The following is a 13358-nucleotide window of genomic DNA, read 5'->3' as shown; positions in this document are numbered from 1 at the left end:
CTTCACTTACTGTTAGTCTGATTAAAATCTCAAGTCTAATCCAATAAATATTATTAATTACTAATTGTTAGTTAATTACTACTGAAGAAAAGAATACTGCTACAGAGAAAGCCTCGATAATAATGCAGTTAAGTTTTATACACGCATGCCCTAGTTTCTACATTCTTTCTTTAGCACTATGCTAACCCTTCCACTGCCTGTCTGGGTACTCTCAGACTAAAGAGTAGAAGTGGGAAGCAGCTTTTGGCATTCATTACTTGCCCATGCAAATTAGGCATATTGAATACAGCTCTTACGTAACATTTCTGAAATGCAGATTTTCAGAATCACAAAACTTTTCTACGCTTGAGTTCTGCTTATGGAACTACTTAGAAAATGTGTTTTATTGTGATTGTTTCACACATAATTGGGCTAATGGTGTGATCTTTCTGTAAGCGCAGATGTGTATTTTTTGTTCTCTGTTTTGTCACCTGTTTTCGCAAAAACAGTCACTTAATATGCCTTGGATATCTATTTCTCTGTTAAATTTAATTGGAATTTCCTGACAAGCTTGAGAGTTACTGGCAGAGAAATTGATAAACATGAACGTGCATCACATGCATTTTACTGTGTTAGCAAGGCTACAGAAGGCTAAAAGCAGGTATAATATCAGTATAAGTTTTCGTTAATTCCTGAATAACTGTTGCCACTTGTTTTACCAAAAATATGAGAAAAGACATTTGTTGTTTGACATTTTAAACTACACACAGGAATTTTTGGCTAGAGGTCCTTCTCTGACTGAAATTAAAGAAGAAATACTTCACTATGCTATGTTTGAGAAAGAGATGGAAGATTTAAAACCCATTATTCTTCTTGGTCCAATTGAATTGCATACAGGTACGACATTTTCTTATCTTTGTATGTACAGTAAGATAGTGAATATAATACCCATGTTGTTTGGTTTATTCTTTGAAATAAATGATTACAATATGAATAGAAATTACTGAAGAGATCCCCTAGACTCATCAGCCAGGGCTCACTCAGGCACTTCTAAGAAATATGACTTGAAAAAACCCTTGCCTTCTCCTCTTTGGAGTGGTGAAATTAAGTTCTGTCATGGCAGTTGAAGTTATCATGGAGGTTTACTAAAGAATTAATTAATGTGTATTGACACTGATTTGATCATCCCTCGCACTCACCTCTGGCACCAGGTCAGCCAGTGATTATAAGAGCATTGGAAGCATAAATCGCCGTCTCTGGTATTGGCACAAGACTAGCACGTAGCTGCATTAGCTTCTTTTTCACTATCAGTGTTTGTGTCAGCAGGAGATACGGCTCCTTAGCCATTCCCGTGTTTAGCATCCGCAGCTCTCAGAATATCATGTGTTTTCCTGTCCACCTCTAGTCTTTAAAGATAGAGAGGCTGGCATCAAGACCTGCTGTTGGAATATGTTCCCTCACACAGTGCATGTTCCCTCTGTTCCATACAGCGCCGTGCCTCAGTACCTGGCCTTATGGGGCCCTGACAACTTGGTAAGATTATGTTACTCTGAAGAACATTCAGGTGTGGAAAAATGTATTCTCTCCAAACAACTGCTTGTTGAAGAACTAAGCTATTTGCACTATGACAAAGAAGCAAGGATTTCAATGGCACTTATCCCTCTCACCTCACAGATTATTATGTAGCTGATGTCTTCTCTGGATCAGCGTTACTATTCTTCTGTTTTTACTTTCTGTGGCAGATGTTATCATGGTTGCTATCTAGGGACAAGTAGTAAAAGTATCCTGTTCCAAATATCAGTGTGGCCATGTTTCTAATGAGCAGCCCCTGTGTTCTGAAAGAATAGATTGAGAAATCATCTCTGTACAATTTGTCTTCCTTGTACATCAGAGAAGACAGAAGCCAGGCACTTTGATGACTAGAGTTCATTTCGGGATCTTGGTGGCGTGCTATCCCTAGCTTTCTTTCAGTGAATAAGCAAAAGTGTCAAACTGCTGACTGCATATCCTCATCTAGTTTCTGGATAAAATTTATTAAAGAAGCCACTCTGGAGCCAATTAACTCACTCTGGAAAACTCTTGGCATCTAATATACTGTGAAGAGTGATAAGAAGCAGTGTATCCAAAAGAATATGGATTTTGTTGATGGTCACGCTACTCCCTCATCTCTGACCTCTGCATCAGATGCAAGTCTCCTAGGTTCAAGAGCAAGGATATTAAATGTTTTTATGATCTGGGGAAGCAGGTGTTTTTCTCAGACTCAGTTCATGTTTGGGAATTGCTTTATCATCATTTACATACTCTAGCTTCTGGATAGGGTACAATACTTTTCTTGAATTACCCCTGGCCTTCAGGAATCATATTTTTAATGCTAATATCCACATTATTAAAAGAAGAAACCATATCTGCTGTAAAATTTATTTTGTCAGCAGAAGGGTTGTATGCTGTTAGTATCTTTTGGTTTCTTTCACCAGAGTACAAAATGTTGCCTATTAAAATCCTAATTTATTCTGATAATGAGTTAGAGTGCCAGTGATTGGCTTTTCTCTCTCTTCAGTGTTGGTTTGTGTTTATATATTAACTGCGTATGGTATGATGAAACACTTTACAGTTTTAGTTGTGAAGTATTCCAAGTACCAGTATTGAAATCCCAAGATACTATTTCCTCAATGGGTATAAACCATTGAAATATCACTGATCTTTATGCATTTGGTTAATATATATCAAAAGTATTCTCTGAGAATCTACATTCATAAGTAGGCATTTTTCTTCTTTATTCTTCTCTATGTGTTCTGTTAAGCTTACCAATATATTTTACAGATATCATAATAAGCAATAAAACAATAGAAATATATTTAAGTATAGGTTAAATTGTTCTGAAACTTTCAAAATGTAGTAATTGGATTGCTTGTCTGCTTTTCCAAATTGCTGTTGAAGAACCATATGTGATGATGTGGAGGTTTTTTTACAGAAAAAAATTAAGATGTAGATAGAAAAAAAAAATTAATTTTTTTTTTTTCTAATCAGGACCACTGAAAATAGCTCTAGCAATTGAAGCCAAAGCCTGGAAGATGCTCCTCTGTCGTTATTTAAATGAGGAATATAAAAAGAAAATGACAGACATGACGTCGTTCATATCTGAATATTTAAAGAAATTGTCTCGACCTCTGTGTGACTTAGATGATGTCAGATTTGCAATGGAAGCTTTATCTGTTATACGTGATAATAGAATACAAATGGATATGACTCTGGGACCTATTGAAGTAAGATGTCTTTATTAAAATAATAGTATCTAATAGGAGTCATAAAATAAACTGAAAACCCAAACAATGAGTTTACTGTCCTGAAGGATCTTTGAAGATACCCTTGAAGATATCCAAAACCTGACTGGACATGGTCCTGGGAAACCAGATTTAGGTGACCCTGCTCTGAGCAGGGAACATTGGCCTAGCCAATCTCCAGAGGTCCCTTTCAACTTCAATGGTTCAGTCTATACCTCCCTCAGAAGCTGAAAAGGAGAGAATTCTAAGTGTAGCTATCTGCATGGAATAAACAACTGCCATTGAGATGATAAAATTTTATATATTTTTTTTTAATATTAAATTGATTGTGTTTGAATATATTTTTCTAGTGTTTCATCCAAGACATCTTTAAAGAAATATTTTTTGCTTTTGTTCCCTGGTTCTTCATTCATCATCCTTATTTTAAAAAAACAAATCGATATTTTATGCCTAAATTACATGAAAAGTTTTTCTTTGAAACGTTTCTCACAAATTGGATCTATGTTCCTGCAAATGAACTTAAAATGCATAATTCCTAAGGTTTATTTTTTTTTATTTAGGAAGCCTATGCCATTTTAAATACATTTGAAATTGAGGTTACAAAAGAGGAGTCAGAAGGAGTTGATACACTCAGATATTCTTTTAATAAATTACAGACCAAAGCTGTAAGTATATAAAACTATGTTATTTTCCATTTGTCTTCATGTGCTTTTTTCAGAGTATAAATGACAGTGTGGGACCAATTGTCACTGCGCTGTCTTCTTACTCTTGGCCTCGGTTACGCACTAGTGTCTATACCTTTGATTAGTATGTTAATTTCCTAATTTTATTTTTATAGAGCTCTTTAAATATCATTGTAGCTTTTAGATATATGCTTAAAACCTGCAAGAAAATGAGAAAATTATTATGTTTCTCTTTGCTCTTTCTGCCCTCCTCCATTTCCAGTTTTTGCGTCATTCATGTCTGATGAGGAAGATTTCTACCCTTAATTACCTGTTTTTAAGAACCGCATATTCTTCCAGTGCCCTTACCCCTAAGTGACGATTGCACGTTTACCTTTATTGCTTAGGACAGCCCTATATCCCTCAAAAGCTTGATGTTTATTGAATATTTGCCTGAACTGTAGAAGGTTAGATGGAAATATGTAAATATATTGTTGCAACAATTAAGTTAGATTCTGTCCCACAGATTAATCACTCTGGAAAGGAATCAAGAGCTCAAGAGTATATTTTGCATTTGCATTTCGTGCAACTCTTGGTTCTTTTTTCTCAAGTTTTTGAGCAAAGAATAAGAAAGTTGTTAAAAAGAAGGCTGAGCCCATCCATGAGGAAGAGGACCCTAACACTTTGCGTTTTGAAAGGTTTTTTTTGGAGGGAGGGAAGGAAGAGAATGGGATCTTCCCCCCCCCTCCCCTGTTTCTTTGTCCCTTTGTTCCTCCACCCCCTTGTAATAGAATATGTTCACATAAAGGTGGAGGGGAGATTTTGTTGTGGGTTTTGGTTGGGATTTTTTTTCTTTCCAATTTTCATCTCAAAAATTGAACATAAAGCACCATAAAAGGAAAAAAAACCCTATATTTAGTTTCAAATAATTAATTTTTGTTCAGAATTGTAATACTTTTTATTTATAATTTTGGTTTATATATAAACTTAAATATTTGTTCCTGTTTTTTCAAAGAAATAACTTTGTTTTTAATCTTTTGTATGTCAGACCAGAGTTCAAGACGAGTTGGTTCACGTTCAGCCCAAATTTAAGAGTAACTTGCTAGAATCAGTTGCAGTTTTTCGGGAGGACGTGTCAAACTTTGAAATTTCATATGAAACGGTAAATGAATTTAGTAGTTACCTGTAAGACTTATACTTAGTTTTTCAATATTTTTGGTTTGCAGCAGTTGAGTGCCAGAATCTTATTCTGCTGAGCTACTGACTGTTTGATGCCATGGTTGCTAAGCAGTCATCATTGCACATCAAACTTTTCAAAGAAATAGCAGTGCACACAACTCTGTAAGGAAAGAAAAGAATCCCTGGTGGTACAACCTGCCATGAAATTTTAATTTAGACATTAATTTAGAAATTAATTTTGAAATTGTATCACATGTAGCATCTTTGCTCACACATCGACATTAAAAAAGACTGTCTCAGGCCAATCATTGGGTACTTTATTTTCAGCAAAAGAACAAAATATGAAAAATGAAAGGCTAGTCCTATTAATTTTAATTAAGCTAAAGAATTTTCAATTTCATAAAAGTTATCTTTTATTAGATATACCTTTGTAAGTATTGCATTACCAAGATACATGACTTGATTGGATTTTTACTACCAAAAATAGATGCATTTTGTGATGACTTCTAAATATAGAGTGGCCTTCAGTCACTTTGAGAATTAATATTCAATTTTTGTTAACTGCTTGTTTGAAAGGAAGGACCTGTGATTCCAAGTATTGCACCTCAGGAAGCCAGTAATAGGCTACAGATCTTTCAGGTAAGAAAATAAATTGTTGTTTCCAAATACTTAAAATTAGATCTGCTATTGCTTATCAAAACAAGTTTGGAAAAAGACACATTTACAATCTTCAGTTAATGTGTCTTGGTGGATATTCTGTGTTTTGTTATGTTAACTATACTTTAGTTTCTATCAGGCAATGTTTTCCTTAATGTGGAAGGATTGATTGATTGATTGATTGATTGATTGCTGTGTAACCTTGCTTCATGTTTTGCATTTTGTGAGCAGAAATTGTCATCTTGGAAGTAATAAAAGCAGTAGAAGAGGAAAGAGACAAGTATGACAACATGATAAAGACTGAAAAGAAGCCAGGTTACATTTCAGTCACACAAGCCAATCTTTTAATCTTGTGAAGATCACATTTTGCATTAGATAATTGCCTTTCAATTGACGTTTGTTTGTCATCAACCTTAGTTCATGGGGTCCATAACCACTTTTTAATCTATTTTTAATCCTTCTTCCTTTCTCTGCAAGTTATAGTAACTCGAAGATTTTTTTTCAGCAGGACTTTTATCAGTCTTTAAACATATTGTATAGACTCTGTAAAAAGTAAATGAAAAGTTTGTGAAAAGCAAGTACTAACAGAAGGTGCTTAAACCTCCTGATGGATCTAATATGTATTGAAAATTGAGTGATTTTGGTTGAATTTTCTATATTTATTATTTTGCCAAGAGAAGCTTTGTACTTATGAATAGTAACTGCCAAAATCATTCTTCTTTACATTTTTCTATGGTGATCATATCCTTTGGACAGCAGTTATACTTTGAAAGTAATTGTATTTTTTGGCACTCTTCTGTGCTTTTTTTTCAGGCCGTATATTTTACCATCTGATACTTCCTTTATTTTATTTTCCCAATGGTGTGGAATACATTTCACATCCCACTTTTTTATAAAATTCTTCTTCAAATTATTGTTTGTTATATAAATTTTCACTGTTTGAATTCAGTACATGGATTTGAGTATTACATTATGTGAGAACTGTTCAAAATTTTTGAACAAAAATATTTTCAGATGTTTAAATATGCTTCTAATACAGCTATTTTAAGACAAGTTTAGAATGGTTTAATGATTTTTTTATTAGTCAATTTTGAATTAAAACATATCTATATTTTCATTTTGTCTGTATGAATCCTCATTTTATCAGGCTAACTTTGACGAGTTGTGGAGAAAATTTATCACATACTCATCTGGTGAACAGTTGTTTGGATTGCCTGTCACAGACTATGAAGTTTTGCATAAAGTCAGGTAACTGTGGAAATACAGCTGTCTTAGGTGCTTATTAAGTATATTAGAAGGGCTTAGGGTACACCAAAGAGGGAAATATTACAATATGGAAGGTTTCCATTACCTTAAATTAAATGAAAGCAAAAAAATAAATTAAAATTTTAGAGGTCTAATGAATTTGCCAATACAAATAATTGTATTTGTTTATTATGGTAACAGAACCATACCAGATTATTTTATTACATGTAAATAATAATATATAAAGGAGCAAAATACCATGGCCTAGAGGAAAAAAAAAACCCCAAAACCCAAACTTTTATATAAGTAGATGAGTAAATATAGCATTAAGTATTAAGATATGATACTATGAGCGAACAAGCAAGAGGTAAGGAAAGGTCAGTGTATCATCATATACGAAAAATATAAGTAGAAATTTTATGAAAGTCTAAATTTTTTGACAAGCTGTACACATAAGAATTGAATTCTAAAGTTTCTGCACCAGCTGTTTCAATGGTTTGAAGATGCTTCACACCAGATGAGAATCTGACCCTTTCTGGCCGTTCTTAGATATCAGCATTTTAGTCCAGATTCAGAGAGTGCTTCCAAAGTAAATTGACTAATTGTCCCCACTTGCCATGCTCTGCTTTGCACTGCAGAGCCAGCTCATGGTACATAAGCTAGGTTCCTTTTGGATGAATGGAAGTTTTATAGAACTGGACCAAAGCATATCTATCCCCAAATACGTTTAGTGTGGATATTAGGTCCTTAACACAAACTATCTGCTCTTCTTTGTGGTTTTTATTTATGAAGTGTTCTGTTTTGCATTAAGAAACATAATCTAATTGATCTATGTCATTATTTGTTTTGCAGTAATATTACCTATACCATTTATTTAAGTATTGTGAGATATCCAAATAGCTGATTGAAATTATTGGTATGATTATTTCTTTTCCCAGGAAGGAGTTAGGCTTGCTTCAGAAATTGTATGGATTATATGATACTGTAGTAAACAATATCAATGGTTATTATGAGATACTTTGGACAGATGTAGATATTGACAAAATTAATAATGAACTTCTGGATTTTCGAAACAGGTATGTTCATAATATGAGTTATAACTGATGTTAAATGCATTAAGATTTAGGTGACTTCAGTAAAGCTATTTGATATATTTAAATGCAAAACTTCCATGAATAAGGTCTATCATAAAGTAATAAAATTCTTCAAAGGAGTGTGGAATAACTTTTAGTTACTTTTAGTTAACCAGCCTTTTACATGTAGTAATTATTATTATTATACATCTAATTTACATTTAGATGTAATTAGTTTGATTCAGAAGTATTTTCTAACCTTTTAATTTAACTCTATTTTTAATATTTTCAAAAGTACGTGTATTATTTTGGGAAGAAATATAATATAGAAGACTAGGTCAAGGATTGTTTTACAACAGAATAAGTGCATTGAGTGCAGTCCCCAACCCTCCTGCTGCCTGATAGTCCTGTTATAAGCTTGGCAAGCTCCATCCTAAAACAACTCCAGGTTTCTTTGCGCTTTCTTTGCACCCCCAGTCCTCCTATTAGAACAATATTCGAGAATCTTTAATTATTAATTTCCAAAATAAAGGCATGACTAACTGATGTATGTTTGTACTTGTGCAAGTAGTTGGTATTTTACGGTATTTCTATACTACAGTTATAGAGCAGTGCAGGCCTATTAAAACAGCTTTAAATCAAGCTTAGATAATGTTAAAATCTAATTGCTGAAATACAGAGCTCCACAGGAGCTAAATTGTATTACTGTCTGAAATTGACATTCATTTAAGGTAGTTCAAGTAGAAGTGTATAAAATGGCAATTACTTTTGTATCTGCAGTGAAGAGAAAAACCTTCAGTATAAATAGTTGTTTCTTAGGCTGTTAAGTATTCATCCTACCTATTTACCCGTCATTTCCTTTCATTCTCCATTTTGTCAATATATCTTACCTCTTGGCCTTACTTTGGCAATTTTTCATGGCCTATCACACTGGTGGGTTCAAGTAACCCAAAAATAGTAGCATAACCTTCCTAAACTAGGGGAAGAGGATCCGTGCTACAGAATGTGGAATTTTTTACTTGAATTTTTTTTTTGTTACTGACTTATAGTCCAGAGTGTCATGGTAGTCTAGTAAACATGTTTTTCTGAAGGTTAACTGATATGTGAAATATGTCATTACAAGGCATAAAATTGGTAAGTGAAGAATTTCCATAGTTTTGAAGTTATACTTTCGACAATCAGAGTTGAAGGTTGTGTCTTTGATTTGCATTATTTCTTAATTTCTAAGTGGGAAGAATTAACCAGAGACTAATAACCTTTCAAGGAAACATGTGCCAAAGAGTGTTTTTCTTTCCCAAATTTGAGGTTACATATGCTGATAGAATTTCAGTAATTAAGAGCCTCTCAAAGGAGCAAGATGTTGACAGACACCTATTTGTCAGTATCTTGTCTTTGTGTAAAAAGGTGTCTCTTAGTTCACTAGACTCAAAAGGGTAACAGGGCTCTCAGCTCTGGAACCTGCAGCATGTAATTAAAAATCTGTTTCTTTGCTGTATCTGATTCCGGTGTCCCAAATCACTGAACCTGACATTAACTCTTTACCAGTGAAGGAAAACAATGGCTGCAAACAGAGAAATTTATAAACTATTCGGATGTTTTGCCTGGTTTTCTCAGGGAAAAAGTAATCTGTGATGTCACTGTCTGACCATGTCAGTGCTCCTCCTTTTCATCGTTCTTAAATACATTTTTTTTTTCTTAAATCTATTGGCTAGTTTCAACACAACAGATTTCTCACAAATTAACTTTAAATGCTTATGAGTTTTATAAATGTCAGAACTTCACAGTAGTCCAGAAACAAACACAAAATACTTTTTCCCCTCAGGGAAAGGCAGCTAGGTATTAAACATTCTGTTTGACAGCAACCAGGGAGCTAGTACCTGAAGGTACTGTCAACCACACAGCACCAAGAGAGCTCTAAACCAGACACAGACTGCTGTATTGTACCTGATTACAGAAAATATGAAATTATATCAGTGGGAGAGATAAGTGATAAAGGATGCAAAACCAAGGGAAATTTGATCTAGGCTTTATTACTTTTCCTGCTAAGAATATACTTTATCATTTACATTAGGATATTCCTATGGTAGTCAACTGCTTGATTCTTAATGTGTAAGCTCTGTGAAAGCATGGTGAAAGAGGTAAATATTCATTTAACTCTTTTGCTGGGCTTTTATCCATTAGAAGTATATAATTTTCATTTTCTTAGTGAATAGTTTCAGGACCACTAACCAAAAGTAGAGGAGAAGGTGGTTATATGTTTTTAATTTTCATGTCTGTCTCCAAAGCGGTATGTAAATATTTGCCATGTGTATTACTGGTATTGTAAATTGAAGTAAATATTTGAGAATCATAGAATGGTTTGAGCTGGAAGGGACTTTAAAGATTGGCTAGTTCCACCTTCCCTGCCATGGACAGGGACACCTCCCACTAGACCAGGCGGCTCAAAGCCCCATCCAGCCTGACCTTGAACACTTCCAGGGATGGGGCATCCACAACTTCTCTGGGCAACCTGGGAAACCTGTTCCAATGCCTCACCATCCTCAGGTCCATCCACCATCCACCTTCCTAATATCTAATCTAAATCTCCCCTCTTTCAGTTTAAAACCATTACCCCTTGTCCTATCACTACACTCCCTGATAAAGAGTCCCTCCCCATTATATTTGTATAAGGATATGAAATTTAACTAATTTTGTTTTGGTTTTTGTTTGCCAATAAAGAGTTTGTGACGATAAGCAGCAGATAAGCTATCTTTTAATGCAAACTGCAGTATTTCTGTTTATTTGCAAAGAACATAACAGTGGTTAAAACTGTTAAATATTATGATCCGCTAGTAGGGCATTTGCATTATTTTTTAATAAAAAGGTAGACTAATTGACACAAATTGGAATTTTCCATAGAAAATGTTGATCTCAGAACAAGCTACTTCATATTTCCGGGTCTGTTTATAAAATGTTTAAACAATTCCTATTTTGACAAAAGAGGCATTTACTACTGAATCAGTTTAACTCCACTGCAGGTGTCGTAGACTACCTAAAGGACTCCAACACTGGCCTGCATTTTTAGATCTCAAGAATAAAATTGATGATTTTAGTGAGTCTTGTTATTTGTTGGAAATGATGAGCGACAAAGCAATGAAGCAAAGACACTGGGATCGCATTGCTGAAACAACAGGGCATCAGTTTGATATAGAATCTGATTCCTTTTGCCTTCGAAACATCATGGAAGCACCAATTCTTAAATATAAAGATGATATTGAGGTAGGTACATACATTTTTCCCCTCCTTGTTCATTTTATATTGCCAGCAAAAATAATATGATTACTTATAAAATGATCACTTTTTAAAAATATTTTTGACTTTGTTGAAGACCTTGACTCACAATCAGACCACAGTAGTTTAAAATAATTTATATTTTATTTAGAAGTTCTTATCCATATGAACAAAGACAGATGTAGCAGCTGGAATCTTTGGACACTTATTTCTAGATAATCTCTTCACATTCTTCCTGTCCCTATTTTCTGTGATTTTCTTAGCCCTTTTTAAACAGGAAAAAACAAACAAACAAAACTTCAAATGATTGTGGTCACCTAATTTTTTAACTCTGTGGTTGTTAAAGATTTGTAAATAAATCAGAAATTTTAGACGAAGGTTCCATGCTTATTAATATTTAATATTAATTAAATATGTAACATACAACTGAACCATACAACTTCTCAAGATCCCCCACATAAACTGAAAAAATTCTTAATGGAGTTTGCAAATTTTATATAATAGCATTCAAAAGCTATTGTTATATTCATACTTGATTTATATGGAAGCATTCCAAGGTGATTGCTTTATTTTGAATTAAGCTCTGATTTGAATAGAATGTTGGACTTGATGACCTTTCCAACCTTTCTATTCTTAGATTCTGTGATTCTATAAATTGAAATATGATAAGATTGAGACTCATCTGGTGATGAGTCTACATCACCACCCTAAACCTTGTAGGAATAACGGTTCAGAAATCTTGTTACGCAGAAATAACGAAATGTGAAGCCGTGGAAATGGTATATCCATGCATTTCCAAGTTTGCATTTTTCAGTTATACATACACGTAATTTGAGTGAGTAAAATCATTAGTGTGGTTTCTGCATTTGTGTGTCACACTTCTGTACTATTTTATAGAATTTTGTATATTGGTTTTAAATTCTATTACTAGATGTCTAATATTAGGAAAAATGTCATTTCCGAAGAATGAAGATTCTAAAATACGGGTCTGTCTTTGCAGGATATATGCATATCTGCTACAAAGGAAAAAGATATAGAAGCCAAACTATCTCAAATAGCTGAAATTTGGGGAAGCCAAGTTCTGAGCTTTTCGTCATTCAAAGGGAGAGGAGAGTTACTGTTAAAGGGAACTGAATCATCAGAAATTATAATGTTGATGGAGGACAGTTTAATGATTCTTGGCTCTTTACTGACCAATAGGTACTTTAAAATTGATTGTGTGCGGTATTTTCAGAAACACACTGACATAGCAACTGTCTTATTAGCAGGCTAAATCAGCAGTAAATTTGAACGGACTATTATTTTTTAATGAAAAATAATATTAAAATGTCTAATGAAAAAAATCCTCAACTGGAAGATTTTCATTTATTAGTAGAAAACTATTGTCTCAATATATTTGAATGTAATCAAGCTGGTAGAAACTTTCTACGAGCTTCTTCTTGCTCTAAGTGAAACGAGCTGTTTGGGTTTTTTTTTCACCGTTTAAGTATTTATTTTATAATAGATTTATTTAGAATTAAATAATTTTTGCTTCTCATCATTTTCTAGATACAATGCACCATTTAAAAAGGAAATTCAGAGCTGGATTTATAAACTAAGCAGCTCTACAGACATAATTGAAGAATGGCTGGTTGTGCAGAACCTCTGGGTTTATCTTGAAGCTGTTTTTGTAGGGGGAGATATCGCAAAACAATTACCCCAGGTAAACTTTACAATGCTTGCATCTTATTGTGTATTAAAAGCTATCTGTGTAATAATTTCCAACAGATTATGCTGTGAAAGTACTTATTTTTTGATATATATAGGAAGCGAAGCGTTTTCAGAATATTGACAAATCATGGATAAGAATAATGCAACGAGCTCATGAAAACCCAAATGTAATTAACTGTTGTGTTGGAGATGAGACTATGGAGCAACTTCTCCCTCATTTACATGAACAGTTGGAAGTATGTCAGAAATCACTTACAGGGTATGAATTGTTTGATTTTTTTTTTTTTTTAATGCAGTATTAT

General features: G+C 33.7%; 1 protein-coding gene across 1 annotated transcript in view; it reads left to right on the top strand.

Annotated features, from left to right (window-relative positions):
* DNAH8 (dynein axonemal heavy chain 8) overlaps window positions 1–13358 on the top strand; it is a 132314-nt gene that overhangs the window by 31639 nt on the left and 87317 nt on the right. Inside the window, exons 24-34 of the mRNA XM_063330984.1 lie at window positions 750–876; window positions 3007–3242; window positions 3821–3925; window positions 4971–5084; window positions 5678–5740; window positions 6906–7006; window positions 7942–8079; window positions 11094–11334; window positions 12347–12546; window positions 12895–13048; window positions 13152–13315. Coding sequence (XP_063187054.1) covers window positions 750–876; window positions 3007–3242; window positions 3821–3925; window positions 4971–5084; window positions 5678–5740; window positions 6906–7006; window positions 7942–8079; window positions 11094–11334; window positions 12347–12546; window positions 12895–13048; window positions 13152–13315 — 1643 coding nt within the window. The remainder of the gene's footprint in view (window positions 1–749; window positions 877–3006; window positions 3243–3820; window positions 3926–4970; window positions 5085–5677; window positions 5741–6905; window positions 7007–7941; window positions 8080–11093; window positions 11335–12346; window positions 12547–12894; window positions 13049–13151; window positions 13316–13358) is intronic.

This window comes from Chroicocephalus ridibundus, chromosome 3 (assembly GCF_963924245.1).
Source record: "Chroicocephalus ridibundus chromosome 3, bChrRid1.1, whole genome shotgun sequence".
Classification (NCBI taxonomy): Eukaryota; Metazoa; Chordata; class Aves; order Charadriiformes; family Laridae; genus Chroicocephalus; species Chroicocephalus ridibundus.
Note: the sequence above shows the minus strand (reverse complement) of the source record. Positions and strands in the feature narration are given on the sequence as shown.